The 26,782-nt window shown below is 39.9% G+C and overlaps 1 protein-coding gene across 1 annotated transcript in view; it reads left to right on the forward strand.

Moving 5' to 3' along the window:
* unc13c (unc-13 homolog C (C. elegans)) overlaps window positions 1-26,782 on the forward strand; it is a 110,348-nt gene that overhangs the window by 78,061 nt on the left and 5,505 nt on the right. Inside the window, exons 19-29 of the mRNA XM_028575211.1 lie at window positions 6,681-6,807; window positions 8,006-8,102; window positions 8,994-9,137; window positions 9,368-9,445; window positions 11,699-11,776; window positions 15,659-15,747; window positions 16,151-16,288; window positions 18,502-18,625; window positions 19,159-19,218; window positions 21,220-21,300; window positions 24,646-24,793. Coding sequence (XP_028431012.1) covers window positions 6,681-6,807; window positions 8,006-8,102; window positions 8,994-9,137; window positions 9,368-9,445; window positions 11,699-11,776; window positions 15,659-15,747; window positions 16,151-16,288; window positions 18,502-18,625; window positions 19,159-19,218; window positions 21,220-21,300; window positions 24,646-24,793 — 1,164 coding nt within the window. The remainder of the gene's footprint in view (window positions 1-6,680; window positions 6,808-8,005; window positions 8,103-8,993; window positions 9,138-9,367; window positions 9,446-11,698; window positions 11,777-15,658; window positions 15,748-16,150; window positions 16,289-18,501; window positions 18,626-19,158; window positions 19,219-21,219; window positions 21,301-24,645; window positions 24,794-26,782) is intronic.

Raw genomic sequence — 26,782 nt, forward strand, 5'->3', positions numbered from 1 at the left:
TGTTCTTTTTTGCTAAGGTAGTTCTGGCATAGCTTGGACTTATGTATGTGGTCATTATCTTGCTGTAGGATGAACCCCTGACCAACTAGGCCCATACCAGAGGGTACTGCATGGCGCTGCAAAATGCTGTGGTAGCCGTTTTGGTTCAGGGTGCCTTTCACTCTGTACAAATCACCGACCCTGGATCCAGCAAAACAGCCCCAGACCATCACGCTTCCTCCTCCATGTTTGACAGTTGATGTCACACACTGAGGAACCATCCTCTCGCCTACTCGACAGCGTACAAAAATCCTGCATGATGAACCGAAGATTTCAAATTTGGATTCATCAGTCCATAGCACCTTCTTCCAGTCTTCAGTAGTCCATTGACGATGTTTCTTGGCCCAGGCAAGCCTATAAAACCTACAGCTCGAAGTATTCTCTTTACAGTTGAAACTGAGACTTGCTTATTACGACCACTATTAAGCTGTGCTTGAAGCTGTCCTGTGAGCCGCCTATCACGCAAGCTGTTGACTCTCAGAAACTTGTCTTCTGATTCTGTTGTAGCTTTGGGTCTGCCTTTTGATGGTGAAGAATACTTTACTCACAGACACCTTGACTTTCTTCACAATTTCTCTGTAGGAAAGACCAACATTCTTAAGTGTTATGATGGTCTGTCTCTCTTCCATTGTTAATTGCCTTTTTCCGCCATTTTTATAGCAACACACTACTTTCTGCAGTACAATACTGTTCAAATAATGCTCAGGAGGGTACGGTACCACAGTGTGTTCCAACAATACTTTTATACAAACAGAGGGGAGTAATCCAGACAAGTTGGAACACCTGTGGGAATTGGTAGCACCAACTTTCAAAGCTTGATCAACCTCCATTGCTGCAGAACAGCTTTACGTTGTTAACCCATTTCTTGTTCCCTGAAAAAGGCCATTTTGTAAAATACTGAAATGTACATTATTTTTCAGTTTTTGGTAACCTTACTTTTTTTTTAACCTCAGGCAGTTTACCACTTACCTTTTATACCATTTCAAGATATTCATTGGACTTGAACTGCAAAAATTTCAATAAAAAAAATAATTGGGGTGTTATAAAACTTTTGACCGGTAGTGTATGTCAATCCAAAAATATAGGAATTGATTTACTTTCCAAAATGACAGATTGCCCATTTGAAACAATCTTACACCTCAGCTTTAACAGAATAATTCCTGTCAGTGAAAAGTGAAATTCATCAGTTAATGATAAATTACATTTCTGAGAAGAAAGAAAAAATGTCTGTTGCCGCCAACATTTCTAGTTGGAATTCTCCAATACAAAAAAAATTTCAAAACCATTTTCTTAAAAAAACAACAACAGATGACTCATTCTGAAGTCAGGCATCTTTTTTTATGTTTTATTGCAGTATTTTTTAAAACACTGCCCCACTGCGACCTCATTTCCCTCAGATTCTCTCCTCTATTCAAACAATCACACAGGGCCTAGTGAATGGAAAATGATTTCCTTTTGCTTTCATTCAGAGTGTGCAAAGAAGCGCATTCTGTCCCTCTGTGCTTCCATTTTCTAGAGAGAGAATATGAGCTTTATGACTCCTAAAGTGCAAGGTTTTGAAAGACGAAAGCTTTTCAAGAACTTAACCCTCTTTTAACCTCTATTTCTGTCTTCATACCACAGCTTTCGAAAGAAAAGTGTTAATGCAGATAATTTAGCTGGTAACATGAGCCACTCCATTCAGTAAATGAAATTCAGTTAAAGAATATAGAGCATTGTTTTAGACTACATTCGTATCTGTAAACCAATGAATCCGAAATGCTTATCTAAGACAATAGGGCATACTCCTCATGCTGTTCTTAGAAAATTGGTATGAATATTAAAGTTCCATTAGGATGTATCCTAATATCTTTTGTGACCCTGGCCTTTGCTCTGGTGCCACCATCAGGCCAAACTCCCCACTTGTAGAAAGAAATATGAGCATATTCATCCTCTCTCCAGGATTTACATTTCTGCTTTGCATTAGCTTTCCTCTAAAGCTACTCTCATAACAAACCTTATACTTATATCCCCTCTAGTAGTATTGATCTAAGAATCGCAAATGTTTCAATATGGTTGTTGTTACTGTAACTTAGAAAAGCATAACAAGTGTGTAGTGCATCTAACAAACTTGAGACTGCTCCGACTTTTTTCATGCCGTTTGTCTGGTATGATATTTGTAGAAACTCTTCACTCTTTCCTAAACTCAGATGCACCAAATATTTATACTTGTGTGCATAATGTGTTGATCTCATTGAATTTCTGGCATACAAATTTGGTTTATGTGAGTCATTTAAAACTTCTAGTCAAGCAGTAATGTGTTTTTTTTTTTTTTTTTTTTTTTTTTTAAAACAGCAACAAATTTAGGGCAGTAGAAACCTACTACATTGATAACGTACAGGTATATACTGTATACAGTACATGTGTTTGAGTGGATGCAATGTGGACACGCTCTGCAAACGCTCACACATAGCAAGCTAGCAGAACCTGTCTGGCAGCACCAAACAAAACACCTGCTGACCCCTACTTTTCTTTCTCCTAACTGACCTCCATCTGCTTTCTTTAGGTGTGTGTGTGTGGGAGTGTGGGTGTAGGTGTGTGTGACTGTGTGGGTGTGTGTGTGTGCAGTCAGAGCGTAGGGCAGAAAGGTTGACAAACTGTGATTGTGTGCATGTGTGTCCATCCTGTATGTGTGTAGGCTGCCTTGCAGCGCCAGCTCAGTTATTAAAGTGGCACTGCCACAGTGGATCGCTCTGCCAAGATATAACGCAGCCTCTGCGGCAGAATAACTTCAGGTCTTCTCTAGTAAAACAATCTCGACTCAATATTCACAATGTTTAAGCCACCTTCTCCTTCAATGACACAGACTGACTAGGTGAATCCAGGTGAAACCTTAAATCCTCCCTCGCCAATTTCAGCCATCAAAACTACTCCGGCCATGAAGGTTAGGTGTTGATGAAAGCAGCGATCCCTGCCCTCTCCCAGTGTTTGGCTCCAAAAGAAAATAACCCTAAGGTGCTGGTGTCATTGTGGGTTTTCATATCAGCTATCGGTAAAATATTGCACAACTTTAAACAGTCTAATAGTGTGTCTTCTGGGATTTGTGTAAATATGTTAGAATCTATATGTGCACGTTGAACAAACTCCACCTTAGGCTTAAAGGAATACGCCACCATTTGTTGAAATAGTGCTTATCACGGTCTACCCTAGCTGTAGATAGGTGGGCCAATGCATTCTTTGTCTCAGTGCAAGTAATTAGGTTGTTTTTTTGTCTTTTGTTGGCTCACTTTTACTCGCAACATGCTAACCGGCAACATAGGATTCCATTCACTACGCTAAGCTAACTAGCGGCGGCGCTGCCGGCGTTGCACCGGACTAAAACAGTGCATGCACAAAAAATGCGTTGGCCCACCTATCTACAGCTAGGGGAGACCGTGATAAGCCCTATTTCAACAAACGGTGGTGTATGCCTTTAACTGTATAAGTGTAGAAAATGACTTGAAAAAATAGGCTTGCTGCTTAACACAAAAACATTTTTTATTTCCCATTTCATTGGATATTTATAGATTTACATACAATACATTTCTTTTAGACCACTTGCCCATACTGTAATTTTCTGCTCATCTGATTCTGACTGATTTCCTACAGTAGCCTATGTGTTAAGCCATGGTGGCTATGACAACTATTCACCTTTTCTTACACACTATATGGTCTATAGATGTATCACAGACATTTTTTCAGGTTTCTTTTCTTTAATTATTTAAAGGAACTTCAGAATATTTACTCACTCTTCACATAAATTAGATCCACCGCACAGCACTTATTTAAAACACACAATCTATCAGCAAATTAGCTCACTACAGAGCCTGTTAACCGGTACCGACGATGTTATCTTCACTTCACCTGTCTCTCATCTGCTCCGTGTGTACAGCGTGATGCCCACACAGGTTGTCAATGTAGCACCAGTCCGTGCCGTGCCCATGTATTTCAGGAGCAGAGATATTTCTATCGTTTTAATTTTTTGGCAGCGGCGCTCATCATTCTGCAGTGAATATAGGGGAAAGACTGACTACATTGTTATTAATATAATACAAATTTAAGTTGATCCTTATTCTTAAGTTGCACCTGAACACGCATACATGCTGTATATGACACGCTGCCCTTGTCATTTTAGTTTTTTTGAATTTCTGAAGAATGCAAACCTCAGTTTCAAAAGCAGGTTAAAAATGAGCAGCAGTCACTGATATAAATAAATATATAATATAAACTTGAGTTGAGTTGAACACTCATTATCTTCTCCATTCCAAGGATAAAATATTGCATTGTGCATTTGAATACATTATTCACAGGTAAATATGTTAATTACACATATGTAAATATTTCGCTCCAAGCTTAGAGAGGAGTGTAGGCAGGCAGGGTATGCACTATTCATCAGAGTAAGCACCAAGGTTCTTATCAGGATTAAGGCATGACAGCCAGGGTGCAATGCATGGATTTAAAAATGTCTTTGATGTTGGGTGAATGTATGAATATTGTATCTGCCAAACAGCGTGCAAATATGTGTGTCTTTATTTCTTCTTTACCATTTGGAAGCACCTGCTTTAAAATAAAAAGAAATCTATCACAAACCTTTTTATTTGCAGCTTCTTTAGCCTTGTGTCCCGATACAGCCACATTGTGTCTAAATACAGCTGAGATGGATTGGAGTTCACACCTGGCAAAATCCAATGTGTCTCAAATACCCATTTATGATCAGATGTAGCTTCACCACTCCCCACATTTGATCTGTTGGAAAACTCTTAACAGCTGCCAAACCAAAAATAGATGTCTGCACTTTGCTACAGAGAAACGAGCCATATGGCTATTTGCATACATTATGAAAAAAAACAAAATAAGAAAGAGATGGTTAGACAAAAAAGTGAAAACAAGACACTGAAAAGTCACACAGAGCCACTAAGAGTTAGCCTAGAAATCTAGACGCGCCCTATCGGCAGCAAATGTAATTTGCAGACAGGGGCGGGTCTGGCTTGTCAGGCTAACTTAAGAGTGTAAGAGAGAGACCGAAAAATACACACAGGAAGGGTTGGAGTGAGACAGGGAGAGGGAGAGCATGGTGACTTGCCTCGGGTTAGGAGCAAGTTTGGGAGGTTAATGAGTTATTGTTCAGTGAAGTTGAGGGTGCCTTTGTGTTTATACAACACAACGCTATGTAAACAAATGTGGACTGACGTGAATGTGACGCGAGAGTGACGCGAGAGATCTGCCACTTCTATGGTAAAGGTTGTTAGGTTGATGTAATAAAAGCTTTTTGGTTAAGGTCAGGGGACGACTGTGGTCCTGGTCTTCAGTCAGAGTCCAGGTAACTAATAAAATAAAAAAAAAAAAAAAAAGCATTCGATTGCTGATTTGAACGTCTATTACCATGGCAATGATCGAAAGCTTCGAAGCATTCGGGTGAGCCCTAATTACATGCGGATCAACTGCATTGGTTTCCTCTCTTTTCCCTTATCTCTTCTTTCCTCACTCCCTCTCTTGCACCATCGCCATCAATATGTCCTCCATGGGATACCATGGAAATGTTTAATTGTTCTGAAATGTCTACAGCGAGCTGGACTAAATGACTCAGCAGCCTTGTCTGCTGACATGAAAGTCTAGTCCATTTTAGCTTTAGTTTGTTTGCCATTCGGCAGTCAAGGGCTTTCTTTTGAAGGGAGCTGGACACATTCACAGGCTCCGTTTTACTTTCTTATTCTTGGCAGCTCAAGGCTCTGCATAATTGAGCCTGTTAAAAAGTCAGATTTAAAAGCAACCACTGGCACCCAGGTCTTTTTTTATGCTCATTAAGATATTTGCAGATTTCTATTAATTAAGCATTGCGTTAGTTCATGCAGGACACGGAAGTCATAGGCCCACTAATTGAATTATCATTCCAGCCAGTCACAACCAATCACAGCCATTTTCACATCAGGCGGTCCATTTAAATGTCTCCCTATTCCTCACTGCTCCCTGCTACTCCAGTGCTGCCTCACACCGCTGCTGCTGGCAAAGCTTGCCTCCACCTTCCCGGTTTTGGGTATCATCGTAACTATGTCTTGGATTGGGCCTACTCTTGCTGAGACCCACCTGTCTCAGCAGCGTGCTCCCTGTGTCATCTTAGCATGCGGCTTGGCTGATCCAGGGAGCATCATCAGAACAGAGCCTTCATCGCCAAGTTTAACTGTATTTCCATTTGTTGCAATAAATGGTAAAATCTATGACGAGAGTGTTCCTGACTGAAGTGTGTGTGTGTGTGTGTGTGTGTGTGTGTGTGTGTGTGTGTGTGTGTGTGTGTGTGTGTGTGTGTGTGTGAGTGTGTGTGTGTGTGTGTGTGTGTGTGTGTGTGTCTTGTGAGTGTTTTGGAGGAGGGAGCAGTTCAAAGTAAAACTGAGGTGCTGTTTTTTTTTTTTTGTCCAGAGCACATGTTTATTATGTCATAGACTGTCAATTTGCTGTTGCCATGCTGCCCTACAATTTAACCTGCTCTTTGGTCAGTCCAGACGTGTTTGTATGTGTTAGACTCCATAAGTATGTAAAAACAAGGTTTCTCCGTTTAAGAGTTGTGACTTCAGTGGATACACCTTATATGCTAACGCGTGGTTCTAATGTTTTAATCTGCATTACAGAGCATGACAAGCACCGCCTATGCAAAAGTACTGAATACATGAATCTTCACTTCAAAGTCAAATGGTTCCATAATGAGTATGTTCGTGACCTGCCGGCCTTCAAGAATGTTCCGCCTGAGTATTCTCTGTAAGTCTTCTCATTTTCACCCACATGTGAGACACTCAAACATGCATACACACATACATTATACATACACTGTTACGGGAAATTGCAGCAAAGACTGAAAAAAAAAAGTATATGTATATATAGTGTTAAAATTGTACATAGTAGAATTTGATTACGAATGCGTAATAGAACATGAACAGGCTGCTTGTTAAAACAAACAGGAACCTAAGAGGAAAGGATTGAGTGACTCACAGTTGAGAGAAATGTTGCAAAAAAAAGTCAAATGTCCAATTGCTCAATGTTGAAAAAAATTAAGATGAGTACAGATGATTTAGTTTGCTTCAAAAAATTGTCAACAGAACACATTTCAGTGTTCATTCATGGTGCAGAATATTGTACGGTAGTGGCAGTTCAGATTAGTTTCTGGTTAAAACTGAATCTGTAAACTGTCATGTTCCTGTAATCTGTGCTGGCAGTTTATTCCAACAAGCTGATGATAAACTGTTTTGGATGAGGAAAACATTTATAGCCTAAAAGCAAGTTTTAGTTCTTCTTTTCACGTAGCCCTGTTTTACAGTGTGCATGCATAATCATTTGCAGTGAAGCAGGGATAGAACAGTGTAATGCAAGCACAGAACGCAACGGCCTTTCCCATCCTCCCAGTCTATCAGTGTAATGAGTCCCCCTCCTAACACTGTCTCACACACACACACACACACACACACACAGCCTTACTCTTCCGTCTGCCTGTCTATTCTCTTTCTCTGTCGCCACACCCACATTATTTATTGTCTCTCCCTCCTGAAGCAGATGCCCTTAGCCAGAGTACAAAGCTGTTTTGGGGGGACATCCGTTGCTTTGAGGACAAGCTCAGCATTATTATTCTACTAACAAATGTACTTCCTCTGTCCTGTCCTCTGCTGTCCTCTGTCTGAGCCTCGAAGTCAATTCTGTCCACAAACTGAAACCTGAGCCAGCCTTGGCCAAAACCACACTGACATCTGTGTGGTATTTTCAGCATACATTTTTGAGTGTAACACAATCTTTTTTCATTGATTTCTCTAAAATGCAGTGGTTTCCCTATAATAAAAAAAAAAATAAAGCTAAAAAGCCTTGGCCTCAGATTTTTTTCTTATATACTAAGCCCCGACTCATATAGTCCTCTAGAGCTAAAAAAAGAAAGAATGATTTGATTATAGAAAATTATTTTTTTCTTTAGGTGGTTTGAGCCATTTGTCATTCAGTGGCTTGATGAGAACGAGGATGTTGCCATGGATTTCCTCAATGGAGCGCTGGAAAGGGACAAGAAAGATGGAGTAAGTATAGCATTGAATTATAACTCAGTGTGTAGTTTTATGTATTAACCGACCAAGCCACTTTAGACCTATTTCTTATTCACAAGGACGGTCTGCTAAGACTGAAATTAGGGTGCAAGGGTTAGAAAAAATTTCACACGGTCAAAAACACTCCTCGCCCTGAGACATCACAAGACAGGAATAGGAATGAAATTTCAATTAAAAAATAATACAATCTGGACGCAAAACATGATTTTCAGGGCAGTAAAAGGCACAGGAGGATATTAGACAATAATGATAGGAAATGTGTGAAAAGCTTCACAAAACACATTTGGCAAAGAAATGATCACATAATAAATATTGATGCATCTTCAGCGCATAAAAACATTGCATAGCACTGTATGTTTCAGATTGTGTGATTATTGTAACCCAGGATGTCCACTGAAAAAAGTTAAAAGTTAAAGTGATTGATTTGATTCATCTCTACCTAAACACGTGAAACATATGATTGATTATGACTTTTGTGTCAATCGTGAATAAATGCAGGAATTCATATGCGTTCGAGAGATAACTCTAAAGAGTTTCAGATGGTTTAAGTGGGAATTTTTGATAAATGCACCTCAGCAGTTACCTGACAGTCACATATAACAGTAAACCTGTTAGTGTAATCGGCAGTAAGTGGTCTAGATTCATGCTCTGTGAGTGATGTAGTTACACAGTAATTGGTACATTAATCAAACGTTCTCTTCACTGTGCCTACATAATGTCTCACTATTCGGAGTTGCTTAAAGCTCTTTAGATCTGAGAACTTACATTTGTCTCTTACTCTCTTTTCCTTCTTCCACCCACCCCCCCCCCCCATCCCTTTTTCCACCCTCATGTCCCTCTCTCCTCCTCTCTATGCTGCAACAGTTCCAGCAAACCTCGGAGCACGCCCTCTTCTCATGTTCGGTAGTGGATGTGTTCACTCAGCTAAACCAGAATTTTGAGATTATCAAGAAGCTGGAGTGTCCGAACCCACAGGCTCTGGCTCACTTCATGTGCCGTTTTGCGAAGGTCAGGCTCTTGGAAATCCCCCCCACCCTCCATACTCCTGCGGGGCGTAATAACTCACAGTTAAAGAGTTTGCCATTGATCTGAGGAGTCACTCTGGTGTATTTATTCGGTTTGATATTATCTGGTTATTAGGTTGTGACTGCTTAGATCGTCTCAGTGAGTTCCAGAAATTCAATAATAGAAAAGCAAACAAACTGTAATTATAAACTTGTCTCTCTCCCTCTCTGCAGACTATCAACAAAGTTCTTCTGCAATATGCTGCAATCATATCCAAGGACTTTCCTTTGTATTTGAGTAAGGAGAATGTGGTAAGTCTGCAAGCATTAATAGCAAAGGTTACATTGAGTGTTTTTGGTCAAATTGCAATACTGGTTAGTCAGATGATGTTTCCATGATAATTGTCTCTAACAGCAGTTTGCATGGAGAGAGTTTCAGTTAGCAGTTTAGTCTGTTGAACAATGAGCTCTGCCCTGCCTTTTGTAATGCACTGAACAAAGTGTCTCTTTTAACTGTGATGCAATTCTTCATCTCATAGGCCATAGCTGATGGGGAAAAGTCATTGGTATTTTCTGGGCTCTCTGTCTATTGTTTAATGTGATAGATGACTAAATGCAGAGCCTTCTTAGGGGCCTAATTATCCTCACTGGTCTTTGAAGTTGAAGTGAGAGATAACACACAGGGTGCTAGTGGAGGAGGCAGATGTTTCTTTACAGTGTTGACAGGCTCATTACAATTGTCCCAGAGAAAACAGGAAATGTCCTCGAGACAGCACTGAGCGGACAGATGATGAAAAAAAGGAAATGAGAGGCAGATGGAGTTGTACAGTGGCACGATTACATCAAATTCGACCTAATTGTACTACCACGTATATAGTACATGACCCACATCATAGCCATCTTTCCTAACCCGAGAACGTACTGTGTGTCTGTTTTTGCCGCCAACATAAAACATTAAAAGAGAGCAGTAGTGTAAGTAAAGATGATAATCTAGAGCAGTGGTTCCCAACTTTTGTGGCTTGTTACCACTGCCACATAGAGTGGACCCGAGTTGTTCAAAGTTTGATCTTACTTCAGTTTGCTTTAAGAATTTGCAAAAGCCTAAAGGGGTGAAAGTATACAGTATTTTACATAGACGCAGAGTAGACAAAAGTGACATTCCATCCTTTACTGTAGCTGCTTACACATGGGATGCGGGGGGCTGGAGCCGATCCTAGCTGACACTGGGCGAGAGGCGGGGTACATCCTGGACAGGAGGTTGCCAGTCAATCACCGGGCTGAAACATTCATCATTCACACCTACGGGCTTTTTTAGTTCACCAATTAATCTAACCTGCATGTCTTTAAACTGTTGGAGGAAGCCGGAGCAGCCTGAGAATCCCACGCAGGCACACGGAGAACATGCAAATTTTACACCAAAAAGACACCAGCCGGTCGGCAGGTTGAACTCAGGACCTTCTTGCCGTGAGGCGACCACCGCGCTGCCCCAAAACGTCACAATACTGAATGTAATATTTTGTAAGATAAAAATTTGATCTGCTTTTGTTAACAATGTTCTGATATGAATACATTTCTTTAAAATATTTGCAGACAAATTGGTTATCTTAGCATCACCCTATTCGTACAGCATTACCCCACCAAACACTGTAAATCAATAAACAAACCACTGGGAAATAGCTGTCTTTTTTTCTCTTTGGTGTATGAAGTCCTAAGTGATGTCACGGCTGCCCCTGGCACTTAACTGATAGATTAAAACATATCCAATACAAGTGTTAGTGGACCGAACCCTTTATTCTATATTTTTCACCAGATTTTTCACTAGATATAATGAGCTGAGGGAAATCTACATCGCTTTCATTCAGATTTAAAATATCTTATCACTGCCGTACAAATATGCTTATAAATCTAGTTGAGCGCAAGCGATTATGTGCTGCCGCGGAGACACTATTGGCTGCTATGTGGATTGAAAGACACCAATCATCCTTCTCCTGTGTGGCACAGAATTATCATTTTACTACCATCCATTACTACTATCATAATTTTGGGGCGTTCTACGTTTGTCAGTGTTTTTTTGGGCGGATAATGTACATAATCTGTGACTGACTGAAGTGAGTAATTCTGCTCACAGTCTCCATAAAAAGCAGTGTGATTAATGTCTGTCATCTGTTAAACTTGTGCAGCTGAGAATCGATAATGCCTGACGTACTCAGTGCAGACAATTCCTTCCCTGTTGTATTACGTATTGCATTTCCCTGCTGACTGTCGATGTCGCGCAGAAACCTAGCATCTTTTTATTAATGATGTGTCAGGAAATCACAACTGATGGATTTTTACTGGGTTTTTTTTCCCTTCCGAGAATGTGTTACATTAATATGGGCTAGTCTCAAGCTTACAAACTGTTAGAGTACAATGCTTACAGCTTTCAAAAATAGTAAATGTAATGTGTTAGGTTTTTTGTAGGATTTCAACACCATTAAATATATAGTTGATGTTCTTCTGACACATTGAATCATACACTGCACTATACTAAACAATCTAGTTTTATTAATTGTTGTACTTTTACAGCCCTGCATCATCCTCAACAACATTCAGCAGCTCCGTGTCCAACTGGAGAAGATGTTTGAGTCCATGGGTGGCAAACAGGTCTGTGCCTACCTAAGTGCATCTGTCCGCTGTGTCTGTGTCAAGTTTTGAGGCAATTCACTTTCAATTAAATTAAGATATTCCTGAATTAAAATAAGTTTAAGAAAAAAGCATATCATATATGAATTATTACAATGTAGTAATGCAATGATCTGCATCCTCCCACTGCAAGATCAAATCACAAGGTTAGCTAAAGAACAGTGTCCCCAGGGCTTCAAAGGCTTCAGTGTCTTCCTGAAGGACACTTCGGCAAGGTTGGGGCCAGTTAATATAAAGGCTTATAAACATCCATCCTCAGATCCGCTCTCTGCTGTGAAATAAATGCTGTGTCATGATCATGTAAATGATCTTTTCAGATGACATTTACATGAAGTGAAAGTGAATTGACCCCAACAGTGATGCTGTGCTGTAAATCTTCCATCAGCTCTTTACTTAACATTCCAATAGACTTATCTGACATGTAGTTCAGTTTGCTAATATCACCTTTTCGACTTCTACCTCTACTACAGTTCCTCAATAACATCCTTTGTACCCCATCACTATTTTCCTACATCTAACCCCCCCTTGTGTATAACATGTGTCGCCCTTTTGTAAGTATTGAGTTAAACCCCTATAAATCTGTGTGTTGGGTTTGCAACAGCATTGAGTATTTTCCCTGTCAGTCTAACCTGAGAAGCAGCAGCCATGGCTTCTTATGACTTGCATGCATTTGTCTCTCCAGTATCTAACGCCTGTCTTGCCTTGCGTTTTGTCTCCTGTCGTTGTGTCTTCTGTTTCCCCCCCATTTCCTTTCTGTGCTCTCTCTCTCTGTCTCCAGGAGGAAGGGGTTGTGTCCTTCTGTAAGGTGTGTGATAGGACTCTTCAACACCCCTTCCCAACATTTACTGAATGATATGAAAAAGCACGTCCTCCCCCCTCCCACCCACCACCCCTCACGCTCCTACGCTTCTCACTTCCCTCCCCCCGCCCCCTCTAGCAGCATGTGCCACAGAGCATATGGAATCTGAATTACCCATCACCCCTCTGGACAGGCTGCTCAAGCTCACCATCCCCAGCGCTTTGGGGATAGTGGCTAAACCCACCCGATCCATCTTTTTTTGCTTTTGCTTTTATTTTCCGTGAGCCACTTCTCTATCCATAGCTAATTTAGAAGTGCAATATTTATTTTAGTTCGTAGGTTGTTTTTTTTTCCACAACACAAAGAATGTGTCAGAGGCTCGCCAAATTGCTGGCTGTGGTTTTGATCATCTCTATCCATTTCCCAGGCTGCAACAACAAAATGCTTCAGACAGTATTTTTCAGACCGTGTTTAATGAGCTTTTTCAAACACTTCTCTCCAGCTGTGCCCTCGGCTGACATGCTGCTACCTCCCTACAGTTAGCAGTTCTAGACCTGGATCACTCCCAGACCATTATTGTCTGAAGAATAATGACACCAGAAGTCTTTACATCCCTTTTGAAAAGTAAAATTATGGATGTTCATTGTTAATGGACAATCAGGTATATCTTTAAGAACGTCCTAAGTAATTTCTCTTGAAAATTAATTATACAGCTTATGTATATTTGAGGTGAAAGTTTTCCATTAGTTTCCTCTCTGCACAGTAGCCTATTCATTACAGGATAGTTCCCTATCAGCAATTACCACCCAGGGAACCAATGTAATTACCAAGAGCTGTTATCATAGCATTGCCAATAAGAAAGATTAGCAATAATCTCTTACAGTGCCCACATTTATGGAATCATCATGGACTGATCTCCCCTGATTGGTATCAGGCTTTATTTTGGTTGTCGGTACTCTTTTCTCACTTTAGAGATGGTGGTTTATAAAAACCTTTATTTATTTGTCACTGTTTAGGACAAACTATGCAACCTGCCAGTGAGTAGATATTGTATTGTTGAAACAGGCAAAGGGAAGCAAGGCTGGGCTGCTGTTGATAGGCTGTAAGCCAGGGGAGAGTTTGTGCACTCTGGAGGACTCTGGATGTCAGTCAGCATGGAGGGAAACTAGCTACGATGAGTGAAAGGCATTAGACACCAGATATATTCATAGTATCCAATATGCATTAATATATATAACATTCATCATTTTATTCTCTCATTATATCCAATTTTTAAGGTAATCAAAGACCTTTATTAACCTAACATTTCAGAAGCTGAATATTTTCAAACTACAAAACTGCCTCACTTGGCAAGTCAAAGTACCTTTGAATTGAGGCCTTTCAGACAGGATTGCAGTCTTCAGGTAGACATATGATTGAAGCATTAGGAACCACACGGATTCAGAATGGAATTTTCTCCTCTCGGCAGGCGACAGGTGCCTTGGTGTATCGGACAACGGGGTGAATTTCCTGTAGCAGCATTCCCATTAAGACACAGTGTTCTTGGAAAACACCCCAGAGAATCTCAATTTCAGAGACTGCCAGGCTGCAGATTAGAGCCCAGTCTAAAACTTTCCCCAGGCCAAGAGGAACTGATAAAAGACCAAGGCCTACGGTATTTTCCTTGCTGTCACTTGAAAAGATGTTATCCGTTACTCAAAGAGTAAAACAACAACTCCAACCTCTGTGGTCAATTTACTCTGTGACAGAAAACTCTTGCGTTCATTTCCATTGAAGTGACAGCAGTACGAAGTGTGCACATGGGAACACTCAAACACACATATACATCTATCCCGGTTGAGCTGCAGATAGAGGCATGTCTGCAGAATACCGATGTTTATAAAAGGTTTAGTTTACACATCCGCTTCACAGCTGAGCCATCATAACATTATAATGTCTGAGATGAGCGGCTCCCCGGCTAGGCTTATCGGTTCTAATATGACGATCTGTCGTGCATGTGGTGCGGTGCCTGGCCTCACACATCCATCGCAGGCACCGTGCCTCAGCGATGTGTGTTCTCCACCCCCATCCAAAACATCAATATTTGGACATTTGTACATGGCGAACCTAATTTATAAACACTGAGACAAACAGTGGTACAGACGCACTCATACATGCAGTTAGTTAATGGCGCACAATACACACAGCACAGCACGAATATCATATATCCACCCATGCATTTTCTCAAAATATACCCAAAACCAAAGAAGATCACACACATCTGCACATCCATCACATGCACATGCGTAAATATGGCGCTGCAGAAACCCAACACATGCCATGCATGGGCACATACATGCTGCGAATCAAATTTTCAAATGTGTTTGTGTGAGCTGGTATTTAAAATTGTTCATTGCAAGGTCAAGTCAGATTTTTCAGTAAATCCAACTAGATATGTAAGCACATAATATGTGGATTTAAGAGGCTTGTAGCTAAGTATAGCTACAGATATTAATCTAGATACACCAATGTATCCTAAATAATAAAGTTGCACACTGAAATGAATTTGACATGCAGCAACAATTTCCTTCCTGAAGATAATAAGTAAATCTGAGGATTTCAGTATCAGAAGAACATCTGTAGTTACAAGGATTTATGTATATATGACAGTAAGCTTTATTCCCCTAAAATGTTACAATGCCGAGGCTGTCTGACAGCATACTTGCTCTACTGTAACTTTTGTAGTAGTGCACAGGAATATTCCCTTTTAAGAGACCCCTAGTTGGCTGCTTCTTTGCTGACACCATGTCTCATGACTCGGCAAGCAGTCGTCATTGCAGCGCTCGGAGGTGAGCCGTCCATTTGTATTCAGAACGTTGCTTGGCACAGATGGCAGGCAGAATGAGTGGGAGGCCACCAGAGAGGCAGGTTACCTCTCCTCTGTGCCTGTCCTCTCCCCCCTAAAACCCCCACCGCAGTTGAGGCAGAGATTCAGAGCTGAGCTCTCAGTGTGGGCTAGTGTATGGAGTGTAATGATGTAGTAACTGTCCGTCTTCCACTGACAGCTGGATGCCGAGGCCAGTGATCTGCTAAAGGAGCTGCAGAATAAACTCAACACGGTGCTGGATGAGCTCAGCGGAGTGTTTGGCTCCAGGTGAGCATTAATGTGACTTAATGTGTGTGTGTGTGTGTGTGTGTGTGTGTGTGTGTGTGTGTGTGTGTGTGTGTGTGTGTGTGTGTCATCATTTTCATTTTCATCATTTTCATTACGGTAAATGTATTCATGTCTTGTTCTTATAAAGAAATTGTACTACAAGACTGCTTAGTTATTGATGGACATTTACTCAAAATATAATTGACTCAAACTAATGCTTAGTGAGCAAAGCAAGTGGTTAAACATTTCAGCTTGAAGAAAAGACAGTTCTTAACTTATTTTCAGTAATCTTATAGGACCAACGACTGAGATAGCACCTCCGTAAAGTTGCTCTACTGCTGCAGCCAAAAAATGTGAACCCAGTAGCAAAGGGTTTAAAGGATTGTTGTTTTCCATCACACAGTTTCAAAGGTGTGATCGAGGACTGTGTGAAGCAGATGAACCAGGAGCTGGTTCAGATGAAAGGTACGGCCAAAGGAAGCAACCCTGCAATGGACGCTGAGACTGTCCTCCGGCCTCTTATGGACCTCCTGGATAAAAAGTGGGTACATACTGAATGCAAGGTCAGAGTTTAACTTCTAACATGTGAGGCGGTTTTGTACTTTGGTCTTCAGTAAGTGCCAACCTCTTTTGCAAAGCAAATGAAAGTCATTAATTCAAGAGTCAATAGGCTCACCATCCTTTGCCATCAAGTTTGAGAGTGTTGGCGTTGAGGTGATGTCAGAATAGGATTTCCCCTGGTGACATTTACTCGCATGATGGTGTGAAGAAAAGGAGACGGGACAGGAAGAAGTGTGAATGGGGTTGCATAGGCTTTGGGAACTAGCATGGTTAGTGGGCTAACAGCAGCTGTCCACAAAGTTGTAAATAATACTTATGATTCAATTTGATTACTTTACTGTATTAACCCCTGTTTTTTTCACTGTTTTTTCACTCACTTATTTTTTGCTGATTGTATTATTTCAGTTATATCACCAATGATAACATGTTTACTAAAAGACAGGCCAATCCCACCTTCTCATTCAAACTCGCTGGGGTCAATCAGATTGAACCCTGTGCAAAGTGAAATGGAATAGAAATGAAATCGAAGCAAAACATCTGATGTGAAAGCACCTCCTGAACACTTTAATTAGTCCAATTTTGTCTACTGTGGGACTAATAAAGGATTATCTTATTTTAGCCACTGTTAATTTTGGTGTGATGTGGTTGTATCAGAATCTATAAGGTCAGTTTCAGTCCGGTGGGAAGCCATTTGTATTCCTGTCTTGGGCTCGTAAAGGAGATTTATTTGACAATGCAGCACTGCGCCATTTTTTAGACATAAAAAGCAACTTTGATCTGCCAGGTACGTCATATTTCCTCTATCTTAGGCTGAGATCTGCTATGAAGGCTTACGGAGTGCCCTGGGATCAGCAGATTCCGGAGCACCCCATGGAGAAGTGGGTCAGACCCATGCGAAACTCCAGAGGGACTGTAACAGTCATTTACAATGCAATACTCCTTCACCATTCGGGACACCTAGCTGTAGAAAGGGTGTGGGAAAAGGGAATTGATATACATTGGGTCCAGCTCCATTATGGGAAAATATATGGGAAAACCTGAGTAGTGCTTCAAAAAATCTTGCGCATCAACTCATACGCTTCAAGCTGATACATCGAGCATATGCTACCCCTTTGAAACGCTTCAAAATTAAATTAGTCCCAAATCCTATTTGCACTCACTGCCCAAATCAGGCACTTGGCACAACAATGCACATGTTCTGGGAGTGCACCCCTATCAGACGCTTCTGGACGGAAGTATTTTCTATAGTGTCATCACTACTGGATGTTGTCATACAACCTAGTCCCTCCCTCTGCCTTCTTAATGATGATTCACAGCTATCCCTTACTCTCAACCAACGTAGACTACTTCTGGCAGGGCTTACGGGAGCAAAGAAGACCATCTTAAGGCTTTGGTTCCACCCTAATCTACCCTTAACACAATACTGGCTAACAACAATCAATACAAACTAACAACCATCCAAGCATGGTCGCAGATTACACTGTCCATCCAAGACTATCTTGTGAAACAGAAAAATCTGACCTGAACGTTGATTTGTGGGTGTTTATTTTTATTTAATTTTACTCATTTTATACATATATGTTTTTGTGTGTTTTTTATTTTTATATACAGTATATATATATATATATATATATATATATATATATATATATATTTTTTTTTTTTCTATTATTTTCTGGGGAATGCTTTATACTTAGTAGCAATTTTTTTTTATTCCCATTAAAATGAATACAGCAGTATAATGATTACTACCATTTTATGTTTGTTTTCATCAGAAAAAGAGAGCAGCTATATCTCTGAATGTCCATTAATTAATCCTAGGGACTGCATTTACTTCTGTGGCATTCTTGGAAAAACCATAGCGAAGATATGCTTCAGCTGAGCTCTAGGAATCGCTCTCAACCATTTGTCAAAGCAACATTGAGGCCAATGGGGTATTAAAGGGAATCCTCTTAATGATATGGAAATACCAAATCCTTCTTCCTGTCTCTGAGACCTTGCTTGTACAATAGGGTGAGATTAAAGCATAAAGCGGCTGTATTTATTCTATGAATCACAGGTGTTTTTCTTTATTTAATTATATAATTCATGAAGGCGTCATCACTTGTTGGAGCTTTCAGCTGTGTTAGCTCAGTTTGAGACGCGTGCTTCGAGTGTTGACCTTACAAATTCCCTTCTTTTGCCGCTTTGCAGTTTGATGTTATTTGCCAAGATTTGTGAGAAGACTGTGCTGAAACGAGTCCTCAAAGAGCTGTGGAAAATCGTGCTGAACACTATCGAGAGAACAATTGTTCTGCCTCCATTGAGTGACCAGAGTGTGAGTTTGATCATTTATCTGTCTTTTTCCCATTTCTGTTATTCTTTTCATCTCTTGGCCTGCCCTCCACCTCCCTCCTCTTCTCCACCTGTCTCTATCTCATTTCCTCCATCTGTTCAGCTCTCTCATACTCCCTCATAACATACAAATTGCTGTACAGAAGATTAAACATGGCATCTCTAAATCTTCACACACATGGAGTGAATTGTTAATCCTTCTCTTCGAGCCGGGTTGACATTTTTCATCTTATTTACTCCTTTTGTTATTGCTGTCAATGGAAACATGAAAGTGTAGTTTAATACCATCATGTCAAGCGGTTTTCAAACATTTCCATCTCTGCCACTTGGAGTTTCCAAAATAACTAGTGCAGCTTTAAAACACAATTACAAGAAAGAGTTCATGTTTAAGTGTTAAATGTTTAAGTTCGACAACATCACATTAAGCTCTTATAATAATTGTTTTGATATTTATGTATTCAGTGTTTCCAACATTATTTTCCTTGCTTAATAGAAAAATATCTGTCTGTCCAACAGCAAGGAGCTCAGATGATATTCAATGCTGCCAAGGACTTGGGACAGCTGTCCAAACTGAAGGTAATTTTTGGATGAACCCAAGGCGAGTTTTGCTAAGCTTAGCCGACTCATCTCGGTATTACATGAAATCTCTAATTATGCTGACATTGATCATGTATTATATTGTAAACAGTATATCAGAGGCATTATAGATAATACAGATATATACAGCACTACAAGGAACTCACTACAGAGTCTTTTTGTAGCTGGCCAGATATGCAACTAAATGTCAACATGAATAACATCATGACAAGCTAACCCAATTATAAAAATAGATGTGTCTCTCATCCACAGTCTATAATTGTTTGGCTGGGAATGTAATATTTGTAAAAGGATCAGTTAGAACCTGCACCTAATTGTTTTTACACTTTTTTTTTTCTTTTCTTTTTTTTTTTTTCAAATGTGGATAGATGGGTTATGTAATTTGGAAGCACATCATGTAAGCTACTGTAGGTATTTGCATTGTATAGTGTAATTTAGTGCAACACTAGCCAGGCTGGTATCTAATTCCTGATGTGACCGGAGGATGTTTAATCCCACGAGCTCTGTGCAGTGAGGCATTGGAACGGATCAGCGGTTACATTGTGGTTTCACTAACAACGGCTGTATGACGGTACCTCAGAGAGGTATATTAGCTCTGAGTCATGCAGTACGGGGGATGCGAACTGATTGTGTATTTATCTGCATTTGTGTGTGTGTGTGTGTGTGTGTGTGTGTGTGTGTGTGTGTGTGTGTGTGTGTGTTTACTTGGGATGTTCTTACTGATGTTTGTGTTTTGTGTGGGGCTCTGTTAGATGTCCTTTGTGGGAACTTCTAGGTACAGTACGTCAGTACACAGATGGATGTGTTTCTGTCTTCCTGCCAAACCATTAAAGTGGTTTCCTAGTCATCTTGTTATTTATAATTATGACTGACAATCATGTCCTTCGAGCTTTACAAATATCTGCCCAAGGATATATAGATAGAAGGACTTTTAGTGTTTAATCGGCTTCTGATTGGTAGAATACCATTTATTTTAGAGAATATACAATTCAGGACTCATAAGTAATAATATTAGAAATCAAGCGAACAATTCTATTTGCACAAAAAGAATTATCTCCAAATAAAGGGCCTTATTTCATCAAATAACAAGCATGGTGTCCATACATCTGCATTGTGGGGTTTTCATTAGAGAGAAGTATGTCTTTCTGCCTGCAGCCTTTAGTTATTTTTGGGCTCTCCATTACTTTGTTTTCACAGAATGGGGATATGATTGGAACTGAGTCAATACAAATCAAGTGGGCCCGGTGCAATTTTGGCATCAAAAACAGACAACATCTTAGCGCAGATGTCGATTAAAGCATTTTCTGTCTCACACCAGCTCTTTAAAATTGGTTTAAAACTAACTTTTAGTTGACTAAATCTATATCATATTCTGAATACAAAGGACATATATATGTATGTTTCAGCTGCAGCCTCAAATTTGAGGGATGGTATGTGCATTTCTACAATGCTGCACATTGTACCCGCCTTTTCTCGTGTGTTTTTGTTGATAAAATTTTAGCAACTAACACCAAGACTTTTGTAGACACAAGGGGCCAGACACATGAAACTGTGTAGATTAGGACCAAGGTTTGTAGCAGTGGTTGCATCGGTGATTTAGTTTCTTCAAAGCCCCTTTCATAAAATATCAATGCCGTTTTTGTGTATGCCTTATAAGGGACACATCTGGGAAATTAGGCAGTGCCAGAAGTTATTTACTGTAATCAATTCACAAATCAGGAAAAAAAAAAAAAACATTTTTCATTATTAAAATAGATTTTTAGAACTTGTGTGAGACAGCAAGACTTTTTTAGACACACTGCAGTTCAAATGACTGCAATTTGTGCTGTTTTGTAAATGCTCATTCTCAAGCACAATGGCTCACCTAAGGTTATTACCACTAAGCTGGAGAAACTTCTTAAAATATAAAGCATTCAAATGCAACTTGTTTTCCGGTTTTGCCAACTGTAGAGAGTTTGACTTGATCTGATATCCCTCCAGGAGCATGTAACTCGAGAGGAAGCCAGAAGTCTGACTCCACGACAGTGTGCAGCCATGGACCTCGTGCTACCCACCATCAAGGTGAGTTCTGTCGATTACACTGTTGGCTGTACAGCAAGAGACACCTGGATGGCTAAACGTGACCTTTAGAAAAAAACAGGAGAGGCATATAAGGGAGAGCCATGTAAGGCAGAGCAGAGATACATATGTAAACAGACTTAAATTAGAATTTTTTAAATCAAAGACACTAAAACATAGAGGCTGTGGCTCATGTCATGTGCTTGGGACATCAGGGGATACAATGTTATTGACCCCTTTCTTTTATTTTCCTCCATTCCTCCTGTCTAATATACATATATATTAGGAACAGAAAGAAGGTATAACAAGTATACATTCTGGACTGAGAGAGTGGTTATGTCTAGATGCTTAAAAAGGTGTATTTACAGTACAGGTATATGTCAAATGGAGAAAAAAACATACTGTATAAATGTGTGTGTGTTTATTTAAATTTTTATAATAATTGATAGAGATATTCTTCGCTGTCGCCTCATAAATTGCAAAAGAGACTTGTAACAGGCTGGCATGAATTATTCGAAATCTCTGCTTTTTGATAGTACTTTTATCTTCCTGATGCTTCTTGTTAAGACACAATGTAGCTGCAAGAAGATGATGCACCCAGATCAAAGTGCTTGCTTGAAAAAAACGATTTTCATTGAGTTAGGCCAGCTGATACCGATTTTAGCCAATTCCGATTTCATTTTTTCTAACCACTTTACAGCACACACAAATATTTATTTTCTATCTCTTCTTTAATAGAACATTTTGCACAGAACATAGACAATTTTTTGACTCGTATAACTTATGTTGTCAGTTAATTGTAGCATTGACCGGCATGAAATCGGTATATGTCAGACTGACCTGTCGGTCTCCGGTCATGGCCGAGCACGTGAAAACCGGCCAAATCCGGTCACCGGCCGGTCTATTGGTGCATCTCTACACAAAACACATAATGCCAGACTAGACACATCTGAGGAGACATTATTAATATCCAGGAATATGAAAAGAATCCCAAAGTCTCTCAGCAAAAGAAAGTGTGAAATGCAACGCTGTTAATTTACTGCCATACAACTGTAAGGGATATAAAACAACTTAAAGATCACGCCTCAGTTCTACAGGGACAAGAAGAGAGTTATGGTGAGGTGCCACTGAGGGAACAATGCATCATAAAGTGCAGATAAAACTAATTGATTCTGCTGTCTCCAAGGAAACTACCTGCAGGTTTAGATCAATCATGTAGCTTGAATTCTGTTCATCATTATTACAATGAAAACAGTCAATTAGCACAGATCAGTAATGCCTTAGGAGAGTTGCTATTCAGAGGGTTACTTGCATCATATTTTTCATATTTCAGGCACAACTTTAAACCTGTATCTACAAAAGACAAAAATGGGATAGATTCATTTAAAAAGGAGCAAATATACCGTACATATTGACTACTGCAAATATATATTATTATACTAGTAGTATTTCACTATTGAGTGAAAATGTTGCCCAAAGGGTAGCCTATTGTAGTAAGGAGCCAGGGATATATACATGCAGTGGCTCAGACATAGTATATATACTTGATAGTTTGGCCATGAGTTCATTTAGTGATTATTCCACTGAAAATATTTTATCCAGACTGAACTTTGAACCTGTGAAAACTAATGAGTAAGATAACGGGTAAATAATCTGGCCCATAGAGGAGTGCATATGTGATGACAACAGATAACATGCATGTGATGAAAGATGGCTGCAGTCCATTTAACTGATCCCCAATAATGCACTATTAATTCCTTTCTTAAACTTGACCTGTGAGTGATTGTAGAAGATATGGCAGCTGTTTTATTCTCACCAAATCCAGCTTTGTTGTGCTAGATATATTTGTGTGTGTGGATGGGCTACACATCAGTATAGATAGGATGGCAGTTTGACAGGCAATTTTGCCAGAGGCAGGGTGATGTTTTGATTCGATTCTGCCGGGTTGGCTGCACTTTTTGCCAGAGGGAATTCAGCATTGCAGCCTAGCAGTAACACTATGGACCTCTTCCAACATCAAGCGAAATGTTCCTTGACCAATATACTTAAGTGCATCGGTTTTAATGCCATGAGTAGGTGATTAGAATGGTATTTTCTAAATATATGTCTTTATTTCATATATGTCTGTATAACCACAACATAACAAAACCTTAAAATGCCCCAACAACAAAATTATTTGAATTGAATACACATAAATCATATAATGTTGGTAAATCCTTAATATGGGCAACCTATACCATTTTAATATATTTGTTTTATAAAGTTTGAACTCTTTTAGGCACTCAGAATGTAGCTTCTGCTAGACCAATGTTCAATTGCATCCTTAATCGTCAATACAATTTCTAAAAAAGTACAGCTACAACATTAATTACAGTAAGCTTGGTTTCAATGTTTCTTTGTAACAAAAAACAGACACTTTTTTATAAAATAAATGTATTTGCTGTAGGCAACCTTTAGATAATTCACATGCAGTTTCCTATTTAGTTAATTTTTTTCCTCTGGATAAACTTCGCCCCTGCCAGATTATGCATAGTTCAGAAGAGACGCGTCAGTCGAATTTTGTGATTCATGTGTCGTTAGTGAGACAGAAAACAGTCTCTCCTACTGTGCTGAGTCAGTCCCCAAGTATAGACCTGACACCAGGCAAAACATTTTTACCAACCAGCCCCCATTGGGAGCGTCATTCTATGTGTGATGAAGATTTAGTTTTTTTATTATACAGTTTTAATTATTTTTGTCCAGTGCCTCCAAGTGTATGAGATAATTGTGTGTCAACTCTTTAACTTTGATCAAGACAACAGACCCTGCACTAACTCTCCAAACACCCCAACAAATTCTCATTCTTTCCTATAATGGTCATGTGTTACAGAGGAGAGCTAGTTAAACACATAACAAGCACAGGATAATAAAGGCTAGGGGTTTAGGAATATGTCTCCAAGTGCTTCATCTTCACTTCTTTTTAGCATCACCTTCTTTCTTAATAAGATCTGTCCGTGGTCACCCTCCCACCTTCCACATGTGGGAGAGGTGACAGCATTTGAAAAGAAAGCCAAGCCTTGTCTGTCCTCAGCTTTCAGGCTTATCAGCACAAATGTGCATTAACCATCCAAGCATGGGTTTCAGATTTAAATGGATGGTAATTAGCTACACAAGTGGCTATTACTGCTGTCTCTTGTCTGGTCTCTTTATGTGTTTGCGCCACCTATTTAAACGCATACTGTCCACATAATCCTAGGCTATTCTCTTAGCCAAGTGTAACTTGCCGTCGTGTTTAAACTCAATGGAGGTTGCCATCATCGGACTTTCTGTTCACCTTGGAAAATTGTAAATCTTTATTGTTTTTTTCAGCAATACTTCCATGCCGGAGGAAATGGGCTGAAGAAAACCTTCCTCGAAAAGAGCCCTGATATGAAGTCCCTCAAATATGCTCTCAGCCTTTACACTCAACCTACAGATGCCTTGATCAAGAAATATATATGCACCCAAACCTCTCAAGGTAATGATCTAGCCAAGGTCAGACTCAATTATGTTTCAGTTCAGGGAGTGGATGGAATTACCACAGCATTCAAATGATGACAAGCTTTAAGGTGAAGAGCTGTGTCCTGTGACCATAGAAAGTGTCCACCGGGGTAGATTCAGACTAACAGAAAACTGCTATAAAGGTAAGAAATGTAAGCAAGACCAAGTGATGCTAAAAGATGCTTAGATAGTGAAAGTGGCACATTGTGGGTATTCTACCACAGTACTTTACTTCACGTTCTTCAGACACTGCTGTAGTTAGTAAACATTATTTAATTAAACTTGATAAAGTCTGATAGTGAAATTCACAATGTATTTAGTTGCTGCTGCTGTTGCAGCCTTTCACTTCTATAACAACTTGTTAAGTGATGAATAAGAAGGAAAGCCTTATTACCACCAAATCACTAGCTGCTTCTGTTGGTATTTAGAATCGATTGAAAATAATGTGACTCCAGTCCAGGCTCATTTTAACCTCCACATAGTTCTGTTTTCCCATCAGTCTTAGATTCCTTTACATAACAGTATGTGTGTTCTGAAGATCTCTCTGTGTCATTTTATTTTCTTTAGGCTTATATGTGCAGTGGACATTGCAGTGATTGCATTTCCCCCTCGCTGTTTAAGTCCTTTATCTCTTTCACTGTAAATGAATAACTGAAAAAAAGCAAAGTTTTCAGCGGCCACTTCACCCCATGCCCGGAGGGGTTTGAATGCTCCCATTTCTCTCTCGCTCTCTCGCTCTCTCTCTCTCATTAGAAACACATAAAATCATTGTCATGACAGACACATGTGTAGTGTACAGTAAATGTATAAATTCCATCTTTCTGCTCTCTCCCTCCATCATGACCGACCCACTTTTATTTGTTCTTGTCACATCCATCTGTCTCTATATGGAACCTTTTTTTTCTCTTTTTGTACCAAATACATTCAGGTGTTCGGAGAGATTTGAGAGGGAATTTCATCCCCGTGGGGCGTTGAAGCTTTAAGCTCCTGGTTGCCTCTTTGTGTTCATTCTTGCAGAACACTGCATAGGCAGGCAGCAGGAAACAGAATGGCAATGGGAGCAAGCTAGTCAGCCAGCAGGCCCAACTAGCGTTCTCACTCTCACTGACTGGCAGATGGGCATAGACGCTCAGTGTTTCACTGTGTGCTATTTTGAGATTGCTCAATGTGTTATTCCTCCCTCTGAGTTGACACAATGTTGTCCCTCTTTATCTGAGGTGGTCCAATGTGACGCCTGTAAGTGGAGTTAGTGAGGTGGCAGATGTGCATTAGGTCAGTAAACAGTGTGGAGATGTGCTGATGCTTGATGAAGCACAGTGGACACTTTGTTCATTCACCACTCCCTGTGCTCTGACACATTTAGACCATGCCATGCACTAGTCCGTTCTTGCAGGAGTCTTTTCTCTTTCTTAGGGAGCGACAGGAGTTGTGTAGCTGCTTTAAGCTACAATGCAGGACAGTACTATCAAAAATAAGCACATCTTTCTTAATTTAGTAATTTAATGTGAATATTCCACAGCTTTCTGCTTATAAAGGAATCTTGTGTTCATGTGTCACGTTGTGTGGCTTAAGAGTAAAGTGTTGGTACTGCAACCATGAATGCTTACAACTCACCTCTCTTTTCTGTTACCCCCTTTTGTTAGCATTTTCCCTGATCTGCTGACCCTCCTCGCTGCCACCTTTGTTTTCCTTTATCTTCTTTTGCTTTCCTTATGTGCCATTCATCTTATTCACACTTTACCCTCCCATGTCCCTCAAACTGCCCATTCCAGTGTCAGCTGTGTACATGCCTGTTTATTATTTCATAAAAGCATTTACTGACAATGTCTTGTCTCTGACTCTGACAGTCAGAAAACATACAGAATCTATTTATTTATAACATTATTTTAGCCCATAGCTAAAGTGTGTGATGCCATTGCTCAGTTAAGTCCAGGGCTTAAGTGTGGACCTGTCGCGCCCCCCACAC

Source organism: Perca flavescens, chromosome 1 (assembly GCF_004354835.1).
Source record: "Perca flavescens isolate YP-PL-M2 chromosome 1, PFLA_1.0, whole genome shotgun sequence".
Classification (NCBI taxonomy): Eukaryota; Metazoa; Chordata; class Actinopteri; order Perciformes; family Percidae; genus Perca; species Perca flavescens.